This window comes from Leptonychotes weddellii, chromosome 3, assembly GCF_054177405.1.
Source record: "Leptonychotes weddellii isolate Sample4059 chromosome 3, ASM5417740v2, whole genome shotgun sequence".
Classification (NCBI taxonomy): Eukaryota; Metazoa; Chordata; class Mammalia; order Carnivora; family Phocidae; genus Leptonychotes; species Leptonychotes weddellii.
In genome coordinates this window covers 65,646,118-65,671,616 of record NC_138371.1, presented here as the reverse complement: position 1 = coordinate 65,671,616, position 25,499 = coordinate 65,646,118, and the positions used below count along the sequence as shown (strand labels likewise).

General features: G+C 37.1%; 1 protein-coding gene across 30 annotated transcripts in view; it reads right to left on the bottom strand.

Moving 5' to 3' along the window:
* BAZ2B (bromodomain adjacent to zinc finger domain 2B) overlaps positions 1–25,499 on the bottom strand; it is a 346,990-nt gene that overhangs the window by 17,451 nt on the left and 304,040 nt on the right. For 29 of the 30 annotated variants that reach the window (XM_081814352.1, XM_081814377.1, XM_081814356.1 and 26 more), the window contains 6 exons: positions 21,194–21,256; positions 20,065–20,209; positions 3,061–3,716; positions 2,488–2,761; positions 2,156–2,311; positions 1,414–1,574 (listed from right to left, as the gene is read on the bottom strand). In XM_081814352.1, coding sequence (XP_081670478.1) covers positions 1,414–1,574; positions 2,156–2,311; positions 2,488–2,761; positions 3,061–3,716; positions 20,065–20,209; positions 21,194–21,256 — 1,455 coding nt within the window. The remainder of the gene's footprint in view (positions 1–1,413; positions 1,575–2,155; positions 2,312–2,487; positions 2,762–3,060; positions 3,717–20,064; positions 20,210–21,193; positions 21,257–25,499) is intronic. The other variant, XM_081814369.1, reaches the window with a different exon arrangement.

Here is a 25,499-nt window from a genome sequence, read left to right as displayed (position 1 = left end):
ATCTAAACCAGCAAATAGTGACAACTGACCATGAGAGAAAACAGACTATAGAAAGCAGATGTGATAGTTTAAAAATCAAAGCACACTGGGATCATTTACCGGAGGGGCAAAACCTCTTCACATTTCCTGAGGGAATCATTATCTAATCATCGGTCTTCATACTGAAGATACTGTGTCACCAAGATAATTTCAATCAAACTCATTATTCTCAATTTAAGAAGGCAGTGTAATACATAAGTGATCCAACAAACATGTTAAAAAATTATAGCACTAAATGGAATAATTATCATTTCTCCAGAAAATAAACTTGTGTAGAAGAGTTCACTTGTTGAAGATGCCAGATAAATGAGGCATTTTTATATTGTATTATAGTACCAGGAAAAAGATTCATATAGTTGCCTAGCAAATGATAAACTTCCCAAAGTTGGTAATTATGTTTGTGGCAAGAAAGGGATATTTTATTAGCTCTGGGAAATTATATTTTTTGGAAATCCCTGAAAATTTCCAAATGCCAGCATTAAAGTAATTTTGAGGAAATATTTTAATCATTGGATAGGATAGCATTATAGCATAAGTTTCTCATTCTGGATAAAATCTGGATAAAATGTGAAATATCAAATCAAATTACATGGAAACTACATTTTTTAAACCTTTTCAGGTGTCTGTCTCATGCTTATTCACTATCAATCCATTTGTTCTCAGTGATGTCACCTTATTATCAATTGAGAAGACCTTTATACTCCTCTTTACAAAACCAAAAAGTCTTACACAAAGGTAAAGCTTTCCTTCCTTTCGCCTTTCCATTGGAAGCCAGTTTTGATCATTGTTTGTGACAATGGTAATACCCAGTAGACAAATACATAAATTAAAACTTTATATATATACGTAGGGTGTGTGTGTGAGTGTGCATATCATAATATAACACATATTCAGATATATCTATATTCTCCAATTTAAAATTATATGCAGTGACAGTCTGACATACAACATGGCTTGTATAGAGGTGCTTCCTGGACCTACATGAAACACAGTAGTAGGAGTTTAATAGAGCATTATATTATCACGGTAAAACTGTGAAACTCTGCTTGCAGTAAAGAACTGCATACCAGAAATGATAGTTTTGATTGTCATTAAGGAGGCAGCAAGATTTAGTAAAAAGAACATGGGTACTGCAGTTAGACTGACTTGGTTTGAACCCACATTTAGCCACTTACTATAAGACCACTGGCAGGTTACTTACTCTGAGCCTTGTTCCTTACCTGTAAGATGGGGAAAATTAATTCAGGATCATGATGAGGATTAAATGAGATAAAATGAAGACATTTAACATAGGAACTGGCAAATGTCAGGCATATAAAATATTAGTTACCTTCCATTATCCTAAAAACAGATTTTATTCCAAGTCAATTTTACCTTCACTTGCAAACTTGCTGATGCAACTCTCCTTTCTAGATCTTCCACCTGTTGAAGAATACTCAAATCCATTTCCATTGCTTGATCTTCTACTGACCAGTTCTCCACAATATCTCGAGTTACCTGGTTTTCTTCATTTTCATTTAATTCAATAATAGCAACTACATTTGAAAAGAAATTAATTTTTTTAAAGATTTTATATATTTATTTATTTGACAGAGAGAGATACAGTGAGAGAGGGAACACAGGCAGGGGGAGTGGGAGAGGGAGAAGCAGGCTTCCCGCCGAGCAGCGAGCCCGATGCAGGGCTCGATCCCGGGACCCTGGGATCATGACCTGAGCCGAAGGCAGACGCCCAGCGACTGAGCCACCCAGGCGCCCCAGAAAAGAAATTAGTTTTAAAATCCACTTTATTCCCCAATGATTTCTTTCAGAAAGTAAGCAAAATTCCAGGGGTAACGTGAATGTAACTTAACAGACACAAGTGCACCTGTGTGTATGCAGGCAGCTTGCTTTCAAAAGTAGGAATATTCTTTTTTAAGAACACAATATGTCTGCAGGTTGTAAAAAATTATAAGAAAGTAATGCCAATTTAAGAAATGTACGCGGTTACTATTTTTTGAGCAAAACAGAACAAAATGCCCGTTAGTAATAAATTAAGACATACTAAAATACATTTTAAGGTAAAAGAATTAATTTTTGTAAGTAAGCAAGAGAGCAGAAATCTCTTTTAGGTACACACCATCCTTATTCTTGATGCAGGCTTGAGTAATATAATCCAAGTGTTTCTGAATTTGTTTCTGTAACGCCTTTTCTCTTATTCCTCTGAAATGCAGCACTTTGAGCAAAGCTTTTAGATCCTCTGGGTCAATAATTCTCCACCAGCCAAATTGCATTTCTAAGTCAAGATAAATATGTACATCTTTTACAGATATCTTGAATATGAATTAATGGCACAACAAAAATCAGAAGATTTATAACTACATATATAACCATTGAAGATTCAGTTATAATATAGGACTCTATTAACAATGAAATAAAGTCAGTGGCTAAAAACTATCTCAATGTACCTACCTTCTGGAATAGGTTTTGGACTAGGAAAATCTACTGGTTTTGCTACTTCAACAGCTGCAGGTTGAGCTGAAGAGACTTTTTCATTCTGTGGCAATGGAGATTCACTTTTACTTGAAGCAACATTGGGAGTCAAGAATGAATTACCATTTCCTTCAGATAATCCCAATCCCGATCCCAGACTAGGTAAAGGTGATGTAAATGGAATATTAGAAGCAAGCATGCCAGTGGGCCATCCACAGAACTGGAGTCCCATCATAGATACTCCACTTTTCATCTACAAAAAACCAAAATATTTTAAAAGTAGAACAATCTAAAAAGTTAGGAAAAATGTTTAGCATCTGAAATTATTTTTTAAATTCTGAAAAAAAAAAGGTAATTCAAGAAGCCTTTGCCTTAGACTAGAAATGCGTAGTTGTAATGAACCTTGGTGATAGCGATTGTGACTCTTTCCAGTTTTCAAACTGTGGCAGGGATAATACAAATATCCAACTGATTCCCCTGGAGTGAGAATTTTCACGGGATCAAAGATTAAATAAAGCAACATAGAAATGAGTTACAATGAGCAGTACAAACCTGAAGAGGTGATACAGCAAATGGATTGAGGCCCACGGGATTCTGAGAGGAAGATGATCCCAGAAGGGGAGCGGGGGCAGGTGAGGGGGACGTAGATGGTGGCTGAGACTGAGGAGTCACTATGGAAGCAGCTGATAAATCAGCATGGGTAAGTGAAGTGTCATCACAAGGGGTTCTTGGCAAAAGGCTGAACCACTGTCTATTTTTTTCCGTCAGTGTTTTTAACAACTGGTCATTGGGTAAAGGACTGTAGAACTTCCCTGGACCACTTGAACCAGTATTGAACAGATTATTAGAGTCTGTCTTTTCCATGTTGCTTTGGGTTGCTGTTGATTGAATGCTGCCCAATGAATGTTTTCCACTATTTTGATAAGACAATGTACACCCATTTGCACTACTATTTGGTTTGGGGATCATCATATCTGAGTCAGGAGGCATCTTAGCTACTTCTAAAAGCTTGCTTAATTTTGAAAAAGAGCCAGGTTTCTGAAGAAACAGATTTGTGTTATCTTTTTCTTTAGGATCTTCCTTTTGCTCACAGTGATCTGGATTTGAACAATTTAAAGTATCTTCAGAGGTCTCAAATATTTCTTCTTTGATCTGGATACTTTCTGCCTTTTTCAGTTTTTCTCTTTCTTTTGCAATTTCTTCTAGTCCTACAAAAGTGAAAAGTATTAAGAAGATCAGTTGCTTCAGATCCAACCAATACTTTAATTGTATATTATTACTATTTATCAAGTTATATGCATAAATATATAAATAAACTTTTCGAGATTACTTACTAAAAAACAATGGTCTTGTTTTTTATAGGCTACATTTGCTCATTGGAAAATTAATGTAGTTTTATAATTAACCATTACAAAATTTTAAAATATTAAAATATTAAAAGCCCTAATACACAACAAAAATTGCTATTAACATTTTTGTGTAAATCCTTCTAGGAGTTCTCTATGCATAACCATATACACATATACACGTAAGCCTATAAAGTAAAAAAAAAAAAGGAAATCGTATTATAATATTCTAACCTACATGTTTTACTGAATAATACTCTGTAAACATCCTAATGTATTAATATATAGATAAGTGCACCATAAATTTTAATGGCTATCTTCAGTGGAATATTATCATAATTTAAATAATCAATCTTCTACTGATGGCTATTAATAGGGCCTAATTATTCACTATTATAAACAGTGCTGTAAATGATGAATGACCTTGCATCTGTATCGTTGGACTTTAAAACTTCTTTTTTGACTTACTTCTTCAGGATAAATTTCTAGAAAAAAAAAAAAAAACTCCCTGATAGGTACTTTTCAGAGTTTTTGCGATATAATTGTTAAGCTGCCCTCTAGAGAGTCTAAATCAATACATATTAATGCCAGAAGTACACAAAAGCATCTATTTCCCTATCCCTCAGTGAAACTGAATACTAACGATATTTGTCTTTTCCAATATCTGAGAGGTGAAAATCTGAATTGTATATTTTTCTGATCACTAGTTAAGGCTGATTATCTTTTCATAGGTTTATTGGTATTTCTCCTTTGTGAACCTCTGGTTCATATTTTTGACAAATGTTTTTAAAAATAATTCATAAAAACTCTTAAAAATATAAATCCACTAGTTTATTTGATTTGAAAAGTAATATATGTTCAAGATAAAATATTCAGTAATGAGAGGTATAAAGTAAAACCCTTTCTGTCCTATTCCCTCAGTCCCTATTTCTACTCTTTAGAGGTAACCATAACTAATCACACCTGTAGCTCCTTCTGGAAATCTTATATGCATCCTTGTGACTATCATTTTACACTACTACACAAATGGGATACTACTCTTCACTTTTCTGCAACTTAGAACAAAATCCCAATCCCTACACAAGGCCTACAGCACTGTATGATAGTTCCTGGAAACCTCCACAACCTCTGGCCACTTTTGTCCTTGTTCTTCCTTTCTCCCTTTTTTCATCTTCTCAAACATGCTAAGTTCTTTCCTTTCTTGGGGCCTTTGCACTTGCTATTCCCTCTGCCTAGAATACTGTTTTACCTCATGTTTCAGATTAAGTGTCATTTTGTCACAGAGGTTTTCTCTGATCACTTTATCTTTTTTTTTTTTTTAAAGATTTTATTTATTTGACAGAGAGAGCACAAGCAGGGGGAGCAGCAGAGGGAGAGGGAGAAGCAGACTCCCCACTGAGCAGGGAGCCCAATGACATGGGGCTCTATCAGGACCCTGGGATCATGACCTGAGCTGAAGGCAGATGCTTAACCATCTGAGCCACCCAGGCGCCCCTCTGATCACCTTATCTAAAGTATGGTCTCCATCCCATTCACCTTAGAATATCATTCTGTATATTTACTTGGCAGAATTTACCATTAGACACAATATTCTGTTTATTTTCTATTCCATTCCCCCTCCCATACATTAGAATTTAAATCAACAAGCTTTACTTAAAGGTAGAGCAATGTCTACCTTGCTTATTATTGGGTCCCAAATGCCTAACATGGTGCCTGCTATAAAATGGGGACTCAATAAACATTTTTTAATGATGAAATAAAAAGAATGTATTTAATATTTTCACTATACACCTTCAACAGCTTTCAGTGGCAAAACATATAACTATACTTCATCAGCTGCATAATATTCTATTATATGGATATATCATGATTCATTTAACCAATTCTCTATTAATGTTTGAAATAGCTCTTACATCCTTCTTTTGATGTTAGTTTCTACCCCAAATTAAAAGCCTATTCATCATACTTATGCTTCTGCACAATCAGGTGTCACAGGGACTAGATTCACCTACTTGCATGAAACAACCAAAAAACAGACAAAATAATATGGAACAATAGTTTATAAGAACCTGGACATCAGGTAACAAGGAGAGAAAACAAATGCAGCAAGCCCTATGATTGCTCCAGCTTACTGCCCTGGGACAGTTTCCAGGCTACATCACAAGGAGAAATCCAGGCAGAGCTGGCAGACTCCTGAGATGAGGAGATGGAACTGAGAGTCCAAGGGAGACCCAAGTGGCTTGAGTACTCAGGAGGGAGTACTGGAGAGGAGAGAGCTGCCTAGAGAGAGAACTCTACAGATCTGTGGATGGACCCCTTGAGTGTTCAGCTGAATACTCATCAGGTCGAAGTGTCAGGAATCCACCTGAGATCAGGGAAAGAACCACTTGAAAAAGACTTGAAAAAGAGGTGACAGTGCTAGGTGCTCACACAGGCTGGGAGTAGTACCTGTTCCTACCAACCAGCTTGGGAAACCTCAAAATTCACAGACATTAGGTAGAGTACTCAAGGATCTCACGTCGGTAGTTAGGCAATAATTAGCCCTAGACTGAGCACTGTCCTAATCCTACCTAACAAATTTTAAAAGCAAGACCTGAAAGGATCAAACTTTTTCCAAGTACCTTAACTGTGTTCCAGTTAAACAAAGCTCAAAAATGTTTGTGGGAATTAAAAAATATCCAGCACCCAACAAGGTAAAATTCACAATGTTAGGCATCCAAACAAAATTAGAAGGCATGCAAAGACACATGAAAACAGGACACATAATTAGAAAAATCAATCAATGAAAACTGACCCCAAACTAACAAGATAGTAGAATTAGGAGACAAGGACATTAAGTTTGAGAAAATAAGAGTTGAAAAAATTCCAAATTTGATTAAAACTATAAACTACAGATCCAAGAAATGCAACAAACTCCAAGGAAGAGAAATATGGAGATAACTACACAAAGACATATAATCAAATTCCTTAAAACCAATGATACAGAAAAATCTTAAAGGCAGCTAGCAAAAAATCGTATGCCTCATATCTCTATGCACTTCTACACATTTGCCCTGAGAAGAAAACCCTACTTCATCACCTCTAATTAGGCAAATGTGGAAAGAGTCACAAATATTCTCTTCATACACCTGTGCTTCATACAAGTTATTGGTTAGTAAAGAAGTACTAATAGTTGTTCTTGATTTATTCTGAGAACTAGTATCTTTAAAAAACCTCTGTCATATGTCCAAAAACAAATGGAATAACCAACCAGGCAACCAATTTTTACTGGTTTGAGACTAGATGACATCCCATTTACATGTGATAAAGTAGATCGAGCTGATGATACATTTTAATAGCCTACTCATGGTTGTCTTTAACTTTTACATTCAAATTGCTTAATTATAAACAGCTAAATCTCTAATTAAAATGTAAAATTATTTTTAAAAATTTGAAAGTGTATACAGGATGTTTAGTATAAAGAGATTCTTTAATTTTAAATAATTTTCTATCTCCATTTCATACAACCCCCTAGTTCCTTGCAGTCCTTACTTCTCTGACGTGTGTCAATGAGTATTAATAAACATCTTCAAAACAGACTGAAGAAGAGGAAGACAAGAGATGAAACAGGGAGTGCTGTTCACTTGATTCATTTCTCTGGTACTAAATATAAGTGCATAATGACAAAGAAAATACCATTTCTCAATTAAAATAAATCCTAAAAAAATACCATGTTTTCTACTGGAAAGAGAATACGTCTTCTTGAATTTTATCAAAATCACTTTGAACCCTCTCTGTTCACCTAGGAGTTGTCATTGGACCCAAGGGTCCAATGCCACTCTAAGTTCAAGTGAAAATTTTTTCCTTTGGTTCTCTTTAGTTGGGCTGAAGCAAGCTGTAACTTCCAAATAAATTTTACCACACTGTAGGTAAAACACACGCCTGGGTGGCTCAGTCGTTAAGCGTCTGCCTCCGGCTCAGGTCATGATCTCAGGGTCCTGGGATCGAGCCCCGCATCGGGATCTCTGCTCAGTGGGGAGCCTGCTTCTCCCTCTCCCACTCCCCCTGCTTGTGTTCCCTCTACCGCTATGTCTCTCTTTGTCAAATAAATAAAATCTTTAAAAAAAAAAAAGAAGAAATGTAAAAAGCCTGGCATAGAATACAGGTCTCTAGGCAATGGCTTCGTCACAGGACTCAAAGGCACTTTCCCATTCAATAGAGCAGAACCTCAGGAGCACTTGCACTGGTCTTCAGCTGTCTTTATGTCGATAGTGCTACCATGATCCAGCTCCTAGGAGATTTCTTCTTATTACTGTGGAGAAGTCTAAAGGAAGCAGATTCTCAACATTTGTCTCTCTAGGATTGTCCCTTCCCAGTCTGATTCAGGAATTTAAAAAAAAGATGATCGATACCATAATACCCTCTCCCTTCAGGTAAGAGTCCCCCACATATCCATAACAGGAATTATGTTTTATACTTCTAGACCTAATGCTGTAACCACATCCTAATACCAAATGGAAGAGTAACGTTCACATCACAGTATGTACATATAATTAACGACAAACTTGTTTCATTTTCCTTCCACTTTGCTGAGGGCCAGCAGAAGGACAGTAGAATCTTCAGCTAGCTAATGTCAACACTGTTCTCAGGGTCCTAGGTATATATACTTTGCTTCTTGGTATGCATACCCCTTAGCACTGTTTCTAGACCCAAAGGTCCCTTGACAGGTTTACTGTTAGAGAAACAGTGCTTTCTACCCTTTCGCACAGCAAGGTGTAGGGTAAAGTGTTTTATCTCCTGGAGTGCTCTTGTCACACGTCCAAGTCCTTTGGAACCACTGTGGGAGCTGGCAGGTCCTGTGTACTGTTACTTCTCTGCTTGTAAGTTGCCTTTACTAATAAACTTTGCTGCAATTAGCACTCTGTGTGCCATTAGTGGTTTTTGTAACCATGCATCTTGTACAGCAGTTGGTGTCCAAAAAAGTCCTAATGTCATGGATTTCTGGAAGGGGAGCATGCAGGGGTGGAAGATTTTCTCCTTGGGGTCAGCAGTAATTCACTTGGTGGAGTTAGGATGGTCTCAGAAGCTGTGCCCAAGGATGGCAGAAGCCCTAAAGTATACACTAAACAGGGAGACTAGGGGTGATAAAGTGGCTTGAAATGCAGTCGTCCCTCCTTCTGCATCAACTTAGAGATTTCCATGAGTCCTAAGTTGGAGGGTGACCTGGAAAGGGTGACGGCAGCCCCTTCAGAAGGGAAAGTGGGGCAAACTCCCAGAATCCCTCTGTTATGATATATGAGGCAACTAGCCCTGTGATAGGAAGCCAGTTTTTGTGAGGCGTGCTCTGTAGGAGCCTGAGTGGGAATACCAGCAGAAGGAAATCCAACAATAAACAGAGTTAAGAAGAGCTAGGTTCTCAACAGGTCCACTACCAAAAGCAGCACTTGGAAGGATCCTTAGAGGCTTGGCTTGCTTGTTTGCATGATGAAGGGACAATAGTGATATTAAAACAAGCGGACGAGGGGGAAACACATGCCCTTGTTACAGAATGAGCAGTCTGGGTTGACTAGTAGTGCTGGGACAGGTACGGCCACCCTTTTCAAACTGGATGCTTAGTAGCTTTGGTAAAATAGATCCCCGCTGGGGTGATTTTCCTGAGACTCTTGAATGTGAACTGGACTAGATCCACAGAGGACGTAGCTGCTCTGAGACACTAGCTATGTTAGCATGTTTATAAGAAAACCCAGGGCTTGAGAGGGGAAGGCTTGACAACATGAACTTAGTGCAAAGAATGTTAAATGACAGAATCAGAACAGGTCCACCTAAGTGGACAATGGCTTTGACTTTACTCCTTCCTCTGAGAAGCAATGTTAGAAAAGAAATAGTTCTTTCAGGTCATACAAGCCCCATTTCAGGGGAGGAAATGGAAAGAGAGAGCCTAATACGTGGCACAGGTTTCTATACAAAATAAAAAGAAAAGAGGAACAGAGGAAGGAGAGGATAGGCTAGACTTCTGGCAGACTCCCTCACACCAATAAATGTAGTACTGCTCATAAAGAGAAGGACTGGTAAGACAGAAGTTGATGGGTTGTGCAATTCTAGAGTGTGGAAGTGTTATCCACTTCAAAAACCTAAAAGACCTACTGAGATGGTGGAAAAGAGACCTGAGATGAGACACAGAAGATCCAACGGCCACAGTCTTGAAGAGTTGTTTGGAGAGGGGGATAACCAGAAGATTAGTTGAAGAAGGTGCCCGGGGAGGACTGTCCTTGAGAGATTACAGCTGTTAAGCCTCACCCCCACCCACCATCCAGTAAGAGCTCACAGTCTCTAGACTCTTCAGGAAAGGACTTGGGAACAGAACCTAGGAAAATACCCTGTATCATCTCAACTCCTGAAATGGGGCTATGGGTGGAAATATTCACAGTCATCAGCTCTACCTTATTATGAGTGTGATTCAACTCCAGAAGCCAGACTTCCTTTGTTCCTGATATGGGCTCTTTCAAGTTTAAGAAGGACTAGGGCTCTATCCCTGGGTCCCCCTCCAAGAGATTGCTAACCACCCTCCTCGGTTCACTGTACTGGAAAGGAGAAGAGCCTCAAACACTTACGGGTTTGCTAGAAACGAGGGACCAAATACCTACAGTTCCAGAATGCAAAAAAGCCTTGGCCAACAAGTTCCTTTATTACTGCTGGGAATTGGTTGTTACCTAGGGCTCAAAGCCCGAATCACAATCACTGCAAAGGCTTTGGGGCCTTTTGTGTGAACTCCAATTGTTCCTTTATCAGACTGCATACTGGCATGGAAATACTGGGTTATTTAAGTCCTGCACAAGCATTCCCACGTATCAGTTGGACATATTTGTTGTGACCTCTACTGGCAGCTTTGGTTAACTGTTGGCCAGGCATGCTGTCAACACTCAGGTGCACTGACCAGGCCTGCCAAGGCTGCACAACCCAGTTACATACCTGGAGGAGAAAGATTGCATTTCTTATGGAAGAACAGATTCAGGTAGGGGTACTGAACAAGGCCATTTCACTATTTAACAACGCTGTTTGACACTAGTACTACAAGGGCCTTTGACTCTGGCGAAGATATTCTGATGGCATTTGTTAGCTTTTGAGTTATCTGATTTCCTCTAGCCACTGAACAGGATACATCTTTCCTGGATATGAAGGAGTTACTGTGCCTCTTCCATGTGTGGACCATATAACACTATTAAGACCGAAACATATTTATTATATATAGGGTTTCCAGAAATGATACAATCAAACAACCGGAATTCCTTCCGCAGCTGCTGCCATTCAGCAATGGGCTGGCCGACATAGCACTGAGTGGCTGGTCCATGCTCCCTCTTCTCCACAGGCATTACAGAACGCTGGAGTAGTATTCTAAAAGATGGTTGCACTAACCCCTCCATGGTGACCTCCGTCCACTTTCTGGTCTGGCTGCCCTCTACTGATTATAGTCTGAAAACTCCTCACACCTCATAAATGTCCCTACACTTCGGTGAAGTTCCCCGACATCCTGAAGTTGAAGAGCAGAGATGAAGAATCTACTTGGTATGCTGGGGACACTGAGTTTTTATACTCAACATCCCTCTCCTTTTTTTGTACCTTTCAATAGGTGGCTGGAAGGTTCCTGTTGTTCATATTACGGATGAATGGATGGATACAAATGTCGATATTCTCTTGCTTTCCAGATGACACTTGCAAGCAACATCCCCAGGAGGGGCAATTTTGATTCTCTCTTTACTCCAAACAATTCTAAATTCTTGTTGTGCATTCACCCTACAAGCAGGAGACTTTGCTGCAGTCCTTATACCCATATAGTGTACTCTGTCTGGAGGACATCTTTGGTGGGAAAAATGGCACCTCCTGATTTCATGTGGAACTTACTGTTCCAGAAAAAAAGGACAGACTGTATGGATCACCCCTGAAGACAATGATGGAGTTGGCGTGGGCATAAACATGCCTGACCACAGAAGGTGAGAGCGTGGATGTAGCGTGAATAATTCTCTCGTCGCCTTTCTTACCGATACTGTGTTGGTAAGACTCAAAATCTCAAAGGCACTCGAGACTTTCCAGCTACGATCTCTAGTGTCAGCATCAGAACCTACTTGTAAGTTGACAGGTACATAGGGAAACAAGCTTTCATTACTTTGCACAAGGGCTCTTTCCTTGATAGGCACCCATGAAGCTGAGGGTATGACCCCAAATCAGCGACCCTGGGGGACACTGCCATTGAGAAGGCTTAGGCTCTTATCACTGAACACATTTGCATTGATTCTTTGACCTGAGTAGGATTATAAATGCATAGTTTCGGATCATTTGTTGGATATACTATAGACATATGGCTCAGGGGAACTCTAAATCTACTAATGTTGCGGAATATCGTTTGTTTTGGAATTTCTCTGGCTTATCGGATGCCTCCTTCAGAAGGCACCATTTAAAATGCAACTGATAGAAGGCATACATCTAGTGAGCCACACCAAGGGTCAGGGGGTGGACTGAAGGGGACTAAACCCTCAGTTTTAGCTAAACGGCTACAGGGTCTCTCCTCCTTCACTCTTTCCTGAGGCCCATCAGCAAGCCAGATTAGCCACTGAGCCAGTTTGCAGAGGGATAGCAGGGCCTTTAGCTGCTGTGGGCACTGTTCCCAAGGCTCTCAGTATGTGGAATCTGCCCTTTGTGTTTGTACTCCCTACTGCTGTTCCCAGGCCCAGAGGTCCTTTGGTATATATGTTGTTGCTTAGAGAAACAAAGGGTTTTCTACCTCCTCTTGGACTAACCTATAAATACAGAGTATGAAGGAAGGCATCTCTCTCTTGGGGTGCTCTTGTTACTTGTCCAGTCTGCAGTCTGGACAACACTCCTGTGGAACCGATATGGGGGCTCAGCCAGATCCTATGTTCTTTGTTATGTCTCTACTCTAGAGTTACCATATTGATAAACTTTGTTGTTATTAGCACCATGTGGATCACTTATGGTGTGAGTTATCTTGCATCTTGTATAACATGAACTAACAGTTTTCTTTGGAGGTAATCCAAGATCTGATATCTTCTCTCTGGATAAAGCTATTATAGGGATTTTAAAAAATAGGTTGGGCATTTATTTTTTTAAAACTTGTGCATTTAAACTTTTAAATAGATGAATGTTAAGTCTAATTTCATTAAAAACAGTTTGTGCTTTTAGATAACTTTTAAAAATTGATAAATGAGAGGAATAGGATATTGCATATTGTTAATACTGTATTAACTTTTAATATCCACTTCTTTTATGGAAGTTTCTACCATTAGTACTTATTCATCCTTATCAGCCTTGTCTCTCACACTACTTGCCTACAGTGCACACTAATATGCTCTTGTTCTTTGTCTTCATATATGGTGTATCTTTCTAATTAGATTGTGAGCTCTTTCTGGATAGAGACAGTTAATTGATTCTTTTATATCTCCATAGTACTTAGTACAAGGTACAATATAAGTGCATATTAAACACTTGATGATTAAAATAATAAAGGTTTTTCCATTTTAATTAGCTGTAAGATAAAGAGAAGGAATCTACATCTGTTATTTATTTTATAACTTTCATAGCACTTAAAATAATATAGCAGATGCACATTCATCAGTGAATTAATAAAAACTTTATGAGAAAATAACCCCTAAGTGAAAATTTATTCTTACTTTGCCCCTGTACCATGCAATGACCACAAATAATAGTATAAAGTACAATTAATGTTTATATATCACTTTGTAGCTCTCTTAAATCCATTATTTGACATGATGACAACAAAAGAATTTATACAAAGCCTATTAAAATTCTTTTGTAGAAATGAAGCAGGGGAAATAGGAGGGGTAGACGAACCATGAGAGACGATGAACTCTGAAAAACAAACTGAGGGTTCTGGGGGGGAGGGGGGTGGGAGGATGGGTTAGCCTGGTGGTGGGTATTGAGGAGGGCACGTTCTGCATGGAGCACTGGGTGTTATGCACAAACAATGAATCATGGAACACTACATCTAAAACTAATGATGTAATGTATGGGGATTAACATAAGAATAAAAAAAAAATTTAAAATTCTTTTGTAGAAAGAGAAATCAGGGTCCAGAGAGGTTAAATGGTAGGGCCTGAACAGAAACTGAGGTTCAATAACTACAAATTCAATTAATGTTATTTAATATGAGAGACCTAAAATTAAAAAGAAAAGTTTCCTATAAGCTATTCTTATAAACCTTATAAAGACATTTAATTACTTACTTTCTTAAAGTATTTTTTAATGTGCCTGTGATATATAAAGTACTATGTTTAACACTAAGAAGAATCAAAAAGTATGTGACAGTTATAAAACTTAAATAATATGAACAGTATATCTATCAATTGCCAAGATAATGGTGTAATTATTTGGTTTTCTAGGAGTTCACAGATAGTAAAAATTAATTCCACTTACATAAACTAGAATTTATAAAAGGGCTAGAACTTGAGCTGGATCAAGAAAGGTGAAATTCAGATGGTGAAGAAAAGGCAAGTTAGCATTATATTGAACAGAATTTGACAAAACAAAGCACGCAAAGGCATGCAAAGAAGGAGGAATGCACATACGTTAAGCAATGGTGGGTAGACTTGTCTATGTTAATTCATACTGGAGGACAGTATAAAGATATTTTGAAGTCAGATTTATAGAAGGCCTTGAATGCTTGCATGCTAGATTGTATACAGACATACTACATCATCTTATCAGCAATAGAGAATCATTCAAGGTTTTGGAGTAGAGACATGATGACAGAATGTAATGGAAGGAAGAGAGTGTATATAGAGAAGCTGGGGACAGGTGTAATAATCCACATACATATTAATAAAGAACCGATTTCAGCAGTGTTGCAAAGAGATTAACTTAAGACATTTTGAAGGAAAAATAGAAGCCCTAAATAACTTCACATTTACATGCCCAGGTGATTGAGATTGATGTGGCCCTTAATCAAATTGAAGAATATGTAATTGGTCTGCGGTAGGGCTAGGTTTCTTGGTTTTTTTAAGCTTCTCAGATGATTCTTATTATAGATAAGGCAAAGCCACTTGCCTGGGTACTTCTTTACTGCTTTTAAGCTTTACCAAGGCTCTGCATCTAACAAGTGACACACAATTTTACAACTTTTTTTGCAATTTTATAATTTTAAATTATATCTCTAAAGATATATGCACTCATGTTTATTGAGTCATTAGCTTTTTTAAAAAATTCCAGTTAGTTAACATACAGTGTGATATTAGTTTCAGGTGTACAATTTAGTGATTCAATACTTATATACAACACCAGTGCTCATCACAAGTGCCCTCCTTAATACTCATCACCTATTTCACCCATCCCCCACCCACCTCCCCTCTGGGAACCATCAGTATGTGCTCTATAGTCAAGAGTCTGTTTCTTGGTTTGCCTCTCTCTCTTTTTCCCCCTATGTTCATCTATTTTGTTTCTTAAATTCCACATATGAGTGAAATCATATGGTATTTGTCCTTCTCTGACTGGCTTATTTTGCTTAGCATAATACTCTCTAGCTCCACCCATGTCACTGCAAATAGAAAGATTTCATTCTTTTTTATGGCTGAGTTATATTCCACTGTGTGTGTGTGTGTGTGTGTGTGTGCACACCACTTCTTTATCCATTCATCAGTCTATGGACATTTTGGCTCTTTCCATAATTTGGCTATTGTAAATAATCCTGCTATAAACACTGGGGTGCATGTACCCCTTCGAATCTGTATTTTTGTATTCTCTGGATAAATACTAGTAGTGCAATTGCTAGACTGTACAGTAGTTCTACTTTTAACTTTTTGAGGAACCTCCATACTGTTTCCCAGAGTGGCTGCACCAGTTTGCATTCCCACCAACAGTGCAAGAGGGTTCCCCTTTCTCTACATCCTCGCCAACACTTGTTGTTCCTTGTGTTAATTTTACCCATTTTGACAGGTGTGAGGTGATAGCTCATTGTACTTTTGATTTGTATTTCTCTGATGATGAGTGATTTGTGCATCTTTTCATGTGTCTGTTCACCACCTGTATGTCTTTTTTGGAAAAATGTCTCTTCAATGTCTTCTGCCCATTTTTTAAATTGTATTGTGTATTTTGAGTATTTGAGTTTTGTAAGTTCTTTATATATTTTGGATACTAACCCTTTATCAGGTATGTCATTTCTAAATATCTTCTCCAATTCCACAGGTTGCCTTTTAGTTTTATTGATTGTTTCCTTCACTGCCCAGATGCTTTTTATTTTGATAAAGTTCAGATAGTTTATTCTTGCTTTTGTTTCCCTTGCCTCAGGAGACATATGTAGTAAGAAGCTGCTATGGCTGGTGTCAGAGAGGTTACTGTCTATATTCTCCTCTAGGATTTTAATGGTTTCCTGTCTTACATTTAGGTCCTTAATCCATTTTGAATTTATTTTCATGTATGGTGTAAGAAAATGATCCAGTTTCATTCTTTCGCATGCAGCATTATTTTTAATAGCCAAGATACGGAAGCAACCCAAGTGTCCATCAATAAATGAATGAATAAGAAGACGTGGCATACACACACACACACTGGAATATTACTCAGCTATAAAAAAGAATAAAATCTTGCCATTTGGGACAACATGGATAGGCTTAGAAGGTATAATGCTAGGTGAAATCAGTCAGTCAGATAAAGACAAATACCATAGGATTTGACTCATATGTGGAATTTAAGAATCAAAACAAATGAACAAATAAAAAATGAGATAAAAAATCCCCAGACTCTTAAATACAGAGAACAAACTGGTGGCTGCCAGAGTGGAGGTAGGTTGGGGGATGAATGAAATAAAGGGGATTAAGAGTAGAGTTATCTTGGGGTCCCTGGGTGGCTCAGTCAGTTAAGTGTCTGACTTCAGCTCAGGTCATGCTCTCAGGGTCCTGGGACTGAGCTGCATGTCGAGACCTGGGTTGAGCTCTGTGCTCAGCAGGGAGTCTGCTTCTCCCTCTGCCACTCCCCCTGCTCCTGTTCCCTCTCTCTCTCTCAAATAAATAAAATCTTAAAAAAAAAAAAAAAGAGTACACTTATTTTGATGAGCACTGAGTAATATATGGAATTGTTGAATCATTATATTGTATACCTGAAACTAATATAACACTATGTTAATTATACTTAAATAAAAAATAGATTTCCATACTAAAACTTTCATTTAATTTCATTCTAAACAAGCTCCTCCTCTTGGCTTCTTGGATTCAGTTTTAAAAAATCACAATGTTTCTACTGAGGATTAATTCATCATATTTATCTCTGATTCCACTTATATCATATACAATAATTTCTCATAGGATTTCTACCTTTAAGAGATCATGTTCTTCCCATGTTCCTTGTTTGCACCTGAGCTTAGGGCCTTCCTACTTTTAATCTAGGCTACTAGAATGATCCCACAACTGATTTTTCCACCCCCTTTTTTGCCAATCCAATGTGTACTTAACTCCCAGATTATTTTAGTGTAGTTCCCCTGCCTATATTAGTCTCTGCCTTCAAGAGGCATTTACCCATTTCTTCTACCACCCCCCACCCCCAAACACACACATCTGGCAACCACCAATCTGTTCTTTGTATCTATGAGTTTAGTTTTCTTTTCTTTTTTATTATTTGTTTAGATTACATATATAAGAGAGTTCATATGGTATTTGTCTTTCTCTGTCTGACTTCACTTAGCATAATGTCCTTTTTTAAAAAAGATTTTATTAATTTATTGGACAGAGAGAGAGCACAAGTAGGCAGAGTGGCAGGCAGAGGGAGAGGGAGAAGCAGGCTCTCTGCTGAGCAAGGAGCCCGATGCGGGACTCAATCCCAGGACCCTGGGATCATGACCAGAGCTGGAGGCAGATGCTCAACCAACTGAGCCACCCAGGCACCCCACTTAGCATAATGTCCTTGAGGTCCATCCATGTTGTGGCAAATAGCAAGATTGCATTCTTTTTTATGGCTGAGTAACATTCCATATGGGGTGTGTGTGTGTGTGTGTAAACCACACTGTCTTTATCCATTCATTCATTGATGGACACACATAGGTTGTTTCCACATCCTGCAATAATATGTAAAATAATCTGTGAATAATGCTGCAGTGAACATGGGGGTGCATATACCTTTTTGAGTTAGTGTTTTCATTTTCTTCGGATAAATAACCAGAAGTAGAATTGCTGGATCATATGGTAGTTCTATTTTTAATTTTTTGAGGAACTCTCATACTCTTTTCCATAGGCTTCACCAATTTACATCTCCACCAACAAGAGTTCCCTTTTCTTCACATTTTCACCAACACTTGTAATTTCTTGTCTTCTTGATTCTAGCCATTCTAATAGGTGTGAAGTAAGATCTTACTGTGATTTTGATTTGCATTTCTCTGAATGATTAGTGATATTGAGCACCTTTTCATATGTCTGTTGGCCATGTGTATGTTTTCTTTGGAAAAATGTCCATTCAGATCTGCCCATTTTTTAATCAGAACGTTTTTCTGCTTTGAGTCACATGAGTTCTTTATATATTTTGGTTATTAGTCCCTTATCAGATGTAAGATTTGCAAATATTTTTACCCAATGAGTAGAGTGCCTTTTCATTTCGCTGATGGTTTCCTTTGCTGTGCAATAACTTCTTAGACTCATGTATTCCCACTTACTAGTTTTTTCCATGCTTAAAATATTTTTATTTTTAAAACATTTTATGCAAATAGTTAAAAAGGAACCCACCACACTATTCTGTAAAATCAACATGCTGGCCCATCAACATCAATTTTTAAAAAGAGATAAAAGGCAGCTGAAGCTTCCATGTACCCTCCCTGACTCCATGAGCAACTCCTGCTCTGGAAAGGCAGCACATGGGTTTCACGTATCATTCCAGTACATGACTTTATACTCTTACTTCATATAATTTGAAACCATAGGAAATATATTATTGTGTAAAACAACACTGTTTACTATATGCCAACAATGCTTACATGCCAGCCACTACACTACTCTATTTTACATGCATTATTAACTGCCCCCCTTCCAAAAGATTTTTATTTTAAAAAAGGGTGGTTCCATTGCTAAAAACAACTACTTTATAAAAATTGGGGTCTGGGGGCACCTGGGTGGCTCAGTCAATTAAGCGTCTGCCTTCGGCTCAGGTCATGATCTCAAGGTCCTGGGATCAAGCCCAGCATCGGACTCCCTGCTCAGCGAGGAGCCTGCTTCTCCTTCTCCCTCTCCCTCTCCCTCTACCTGCTGACCCCCTGCTTGTGTTCCCTTTCTCACTCTCTCTCTGTCTCTGTCAAATAAATAAATAAATAAAATCTTTAAAAAAAATTTGGATCTGGACATCTACGGGATTAAGCAATCCGCTCTTTCCCCTGGACTGTTAAACTACTACAAGGCATGGATTGTGTTTTATATATCTTTGAACCTCCTCTAGTGCCTAAAAATGCCTGGCATAAAGCGGGTATTCAAAAAGAAGTGTGTTGAGAGAAGTTTTTGCCTACAGGTATCACCGTGGAGCCATTGCTACATCCTCAGATTTGTAAGCACTGACATAATACTCTCAGTCCCGTCAGAATTTTAACATATGGAAACACCCAAACATACAGTTCAATTTCAGATGGTTTATCTAGCACATAAATGCACTGTGTGCTGAGTTAGTTAATGTAACACAAGTGGAGGCAGCAAGAGAAGAGTCTAAAGGAAAAAATATCACGGATTGTGTGGTAACACAAAACTCAAGAAAGAAAAAAGTTTAATGGAGAAGGAGGTGATCATAAATTTTAAACATGAACAAGATTTCAAGATGAATGAGGATTATGATAAGGATCTTAGTTCAAGCAAGTTATCTCCAGGGATACTGTTGGGATGGATGCTTGTTGCAAAGGTTGAAGAATAAATCACATGTTTAGAAATTTGACAATGGGAAGGGAGAAAAAAATGGAGAAGCAGCTATAAAGGATAATACAGGTGAAGATCCTTGTCCACTAAATAAGAAAAGAATAGCTTATGTTTGATGTCAGAAAGAGCGGCAGAAGAGAAATCATGAACAGGGAAGGAATATTTTTCAGTGAAAGAGGCATTATGAGTTCAAAAGGAATGGGAATCAAGGTTTTACAATGTTTACCCATAAAGCAAATTTGATTCTGGAAGCACAAAATATATTGAGGAAGTAACAGGGTTTAAAAAATATGGCTTCTGATATTATTTTGTAACAGATTAATAGTTCCTACCTTCACCACTCTCCATGCCTTCTACAAAAATCCCCCCACATTGGGGAAGAATCCAGTACCGGCGTCTGTAACGATCCTGGCCAAACATCATCGAACGCAAAGAGTGAGAAGCGTCAAAGAGCTTCCTTCTGTACTGACTCTGTTGCTGTTAAAAAATGATGCATATAATTAAGCTATGGGTGTCAAGTGGTTTAAAAATTAATATATAAGTGACTTTACACTTACTATGCCCTTAATAAGCAGATAAATTTCACTACTGGGAACAGACAGCAAAAGAGCTAAATATTACATGCCTGACTTCAATTTCAGTAACATTTACAAAGTTAGAAATTATTTTGAAAGTACTTAGAATATTTTTGTTACCATGGATTAAAAAGATGCTTTATTTTATCAGTTATCTTATAGTAAAACTCATCTTATGCTTGATAATAAACAATGTGATCAAGTATTTTACTGGCCAGAACTAGTTCAATTCTATTGATGATAGAGTGTATGACAAATGATTCTCACATATGTAATTGACCATATCTGTATTTGCTTATGTTTATACTCATACTGTAAACCTAGGCAACATACACTAAATTATGGGGTAAATTTGAGATGAATCTAACACTGATATAATATATAGGTATCTCATAATATTAATTTCATAATACTTTAAAAAATTCATCTTTTTTATAAAAGTTCATTTAAAACTTCACTAATGCTACTGAAATTCAATTTTTAATTGAATATTTTAAATGACAAGTACACAAATATATAGTTTATAAATCCAATGCAAATAAAATACACAAATATAGTAATGTATAATAAAACATAAGATGCTGAAACTATTACCATGATATTTGATTGAACTTTAAAAGTAATTACCTCCAAGAAATAAAACCATGCATTTACTTATATTTTGTATTTAAATGAAGAGCTGAAGAATACAGGCCCTGATTAAGTTTAGGCTTTTAACCGTGGCATTAAACTTTTAAGGTTTGTGAGAATGTTTCTAAAGCTCCTCATTTTAATTACTTATAAAAAAGCTTGTTTTTATTTAGCAGCCAGAAGAACTAATTCCATATGAGGTGGATCTTTAAAACCCTGCAAAAAAGATGTTAACTGTAATCTGGAAAGTGCTTACTTTACTCAGTTTTTCAATCTGTTTTTCTAGCTCTTCAACACTTGCTGCTTGGTCACCTTCATCCTATACATAACAAAATACAGTATCATTTACCTGTTTTTAAGATTTATTTCTTTAATCAATCAGCAAATATTTAATGAAAGTCTCCTCCACACAAAGTACCAGGACAGACACTATGGAAATAAGTAAGACTCAGTTGTTGCTCTTTATAAATAGAATAATCTGGTAGGAAGACAAAATATTATCACTAAAAAATAAAACCATCAAATAGTAGGAAGCTATAAGGATCTCAAGATAGGTAGAGATTAAGAGTCATGGAGTTCATGGAAGGGTGAGATTTATTCTAGTGGGAATCTATACCAAGAAAGACTGCACAGAAGAAGTTGTGTTTTTGTTTTGTTGCTGTGGTTGTTTTTGTTTTAAGAAGTTGTGTTTTAATCAGCTATTGAAGAATGGTTAGGAATTGATCAATGAGAGAAAAGAAGGCAGGGCATTCCAGAGAGTTTGACACATCATGACCTGAAAGGTACATCAAGAGATAATGTGGGAGATGAGGCATGGATGAGTTGAGGGCTAAATTGTTGAGAGCTTTAAGTGCTTGGCAATGGGCAATAATATCCTTTGAGGGAGGTTAAACATCAGAACTATGCTTTACAAAGAATAATCCGGTAACAGTTGTAAGATGGCCTGGCACAGGGAAAGGACTAGAATTGGCAAATCTTGTTAGTAGATTCCTGCAGTGATTCAAGAGAGAAGGAGAATGTGGGCCTCGCTGGTGTCAAAGAAATAGAGATGAGAAAAGCAAATGGATGTAAGAGATATTACTAATTAGGACTACTAAGTCCTGACAAGTCTGGGATCTGAGGTAGGAAAGAGTAAATTATGATGTTAAGGCTTTAAATCTGGGAACGGCAAAAGTATCGGTACTGTTAATCAAAAGAGTCATTTTTAGAGCAAAGAAGGTTAAGTTACATTTTGAACACATTGAGCTTTTAGAAGAAAAAAATAATCTCTACTATATATAGTGCTAATTTCATAAACAGAAAGTACATTTATGACTATATGAATTTTTTCACTCTAGAAAATATAGGAAAACTAACCCCGAATTATATGTTTGAGAGGGAAAGCATGAGGTAATAGAAGGTATATGTGCTTCTTTGAATCTCAGCTGCACTACTTTCATATAGGCAAATTACTTAACTTTTCTAAGACTGTTTTGTTATCTGTAAATTGGTCATAACATTATCCATAACATGGGATCTTTGTGAGAACTAAATAAGGACAGATCTGAAAGCAACTAGTATAGTTCCTGGCATTTAATATATCTGTAAGATTACTTTCCTTCTTTCTGAAAATTGTACTTTAATGAGAAGATGCAGGTACATCTTAGGATAAAAAATCAGAAACTTATTTTTGATGTTCACTTTCTATAAGCATTTTTACAAAGCCACATTGCCACCAACCACTCATGAACAGGTATTTCTACACCTATGGTTATGGCCCCAATAAAAGGAAGTGAAAGGAAAATCTCAACAGTTTTACCATTATCTATCATTTATTTACTCCTTATCCAAATTTAGTGAACCAAATTACAAAAGCATTTAGGCATACTTTTTGTGCTAATAGCAATATGATTTCTATTTTGGATTTTAAGAAACCTAAAATCGTTAAATCTTGACTCTCAAATAGATATTTACATATCTATAGGATTCTAAACTGATCTTTTAACCAAAGGATAAATGTTTGATAATTTGCTTATGTAAAAATACAATTCAATCAACAAATACTTGAAATAAGCCATCGAAGTAGCTATGTATCAGCCAAATTAACTAACTGCCATTTCTTTTTTTTTTTTTAAGATTTTATTTATTTATTTGAGAGAGAGAGAGAGAGAGACCACATGAGACGGGGGGAGGGTCAGAGGGAGAAGCAGACTCCCTGCTGAGCAGGGAGCCCGATGCGGGACTCGATTCCGGGACTCCAGGATCATGACCTGAGCCGAAGGCAGTCGCTTAACCAACTGAGCCACCCAGGCGCCCCTAACTGCCATTTCTAAGACTCTTCCTATGATGGAAAAGAAGTAAAATGTCAACTAAAGTTTTATTTAAAGGAGCTTTGGCTAATAGTCCTTATAATTTTAAGAAATATGAAGGAACATGAAAGACCAGAGAGAAAGACAACAACAAAATTAAGAACACAGAATCCCTGCCATGGTTCTCCATGGTTTATCATCCAATAGAGAGGGCCATTATATGTCCCTATATGCTGGAGTTTAATTGTCCACATAACCTTACATGCCTAATTGTGAAGTTAAGGCTCACAAAAGTTTCAACACAAATCTAAGTATTAGAGAGACTCCATGTGTTAAAGGAATGAAAAGTGAGAAGAGGGGATCATGTTTGAGGCAAAGGGCTATCTATGACCTAGTCAAGGGCCGTATTTTCTAACTGAAAGAGATCATGTGGGTCTCTGCAATTAATCCTTTAAGAAGTATAACTACTGACATGACCTATACTTTAATCAAGAGGCCAAATCTATTTTTGGAGGAATAATGTGCCTATCTTACCAGTCAGATTCATTAGTTAAAATTTTATTTAATAGGAAATTGAGAAGTGGCTGCCAGTTCCCCATTATGAGGAACAGCTCTCAAATCATTTAAATGAATTGCTAATTTGCCTTCTTAGGTCCTAAAATATTTATTATTTTTAAAAAGCTTTTAAACTGTTTTCTCATATTAATAACAAGCTATACATTTGCCAGGATTTTGATCAATGAAACCCTACAATCTAATTAACTCTATAGTTCAACACTCATAAAAAAATAAAGTACCACTTTAAATAATACATCTGGCCTAAAAAACACTAATAATGATTTTTAATCTCCCTTAAAGAAAAAAAAAGTATGGTTTGTTAATTTTCCATGTGAAAAAAACAGCCAGGCAAAACAAATAATTTCTGTAAATAAACTCTAATTTAGTGGGATAACTACCCAGTAGAATACACTGAAATCCCAATACAGAGTTTTAAAATTTATGGGAGTTAACACTTCAAAACAATTTATAACATTAAGTGCTGAAGAGTGATCCTAATTCTATGAAAAGGTGATTAATATTGGTCAGAAAGGTTTAATTCCTGCTATAGAGACAGCTCCACTTGCGAAATGAAGCACAGACTGGTTATAAATGGTTTCTTTTGTTTGAGTAGTTACAATTCTGATATCCAAATTATATACTCTTCACATTATTTATCACAGCATGAAAATATATGACCAAGTGGTTTCAAAAGTACAACATTATGAAATAATTAATTTCTGCAAGGAATCTCAATATAGTCTCCTTTTCAGATTGGTACTCAAAAGAAGTAAAGCTCATTCTAGTGATTTTTATCATTTTGGTTTAAAATATAACATGGGGAAGAATTTATGAAAACATTTTACATGTATGCTATTTTCACTTAAGAGACCTGTATAGCACATGATCTTGTTAAGTTCCTCCACATTATCCAGATTCAGTCAAAATTTTGATTCAGTAATTCATCACTGGTCTTGATTAGGTATTATTTTCATACATTCTATCAATAAATTCATCCCTTTAAGTCTTCTTTCCTTATTTCTCCAGCAGTACACAGTTGATGTAGGAAAGGAAAAGAATTCTTTCTCAAGGGATGCCTAGGTGGCTCAGTTGGTTGGGCGTCTGCTTTTGGCTCATGACCTGGGGTCCTGGGATTGAGTCCCGTATTGGGTTCCTTGCTCAGCAGGGAGCCTGCTTCTCCCTCTGCCTGTCACTCCCCCTGTTTGTGCTCATGCTCTCTCTCCCTCTCTGACAAATGAATAAATAAAATCTTTAAAAAAAAATTCTTTCTCGACTTCCTTAGTTAAATACTCCTGGAATTGAGGGCAAAAGGAGTGATTGACCGTATATTGTCTTTTGAGTATCATTCTGCAGGCTTATCAGTATTTCTAGCATTCTCTTCTGGTAAAAAGTGAACTTTAACCTTTATTTCCCTTTTATACATGTCTATTTCTGTGGCTTGTGGCTTATGGTAGCTTACCTTAAACACACACACACACACACACACACACACACCCTCTATGACCTTGCCTTCTTCCCTGTAGCCTACTCTTCAAAGCTAGCCCCTCCACCGTGATTGAATACCCTCCAAAATCTTTAGGGACTTTATAACATTAATTATTCTCTTCATCTCTTTAATCTTCAACCCCCCTCTCTTATTTTATTGACTCCCTTCAACCAAAAATCATCTCATGTCTTTCACATCTGAAAAATCCTTGGTCTTTTTTTTTTTTTTTT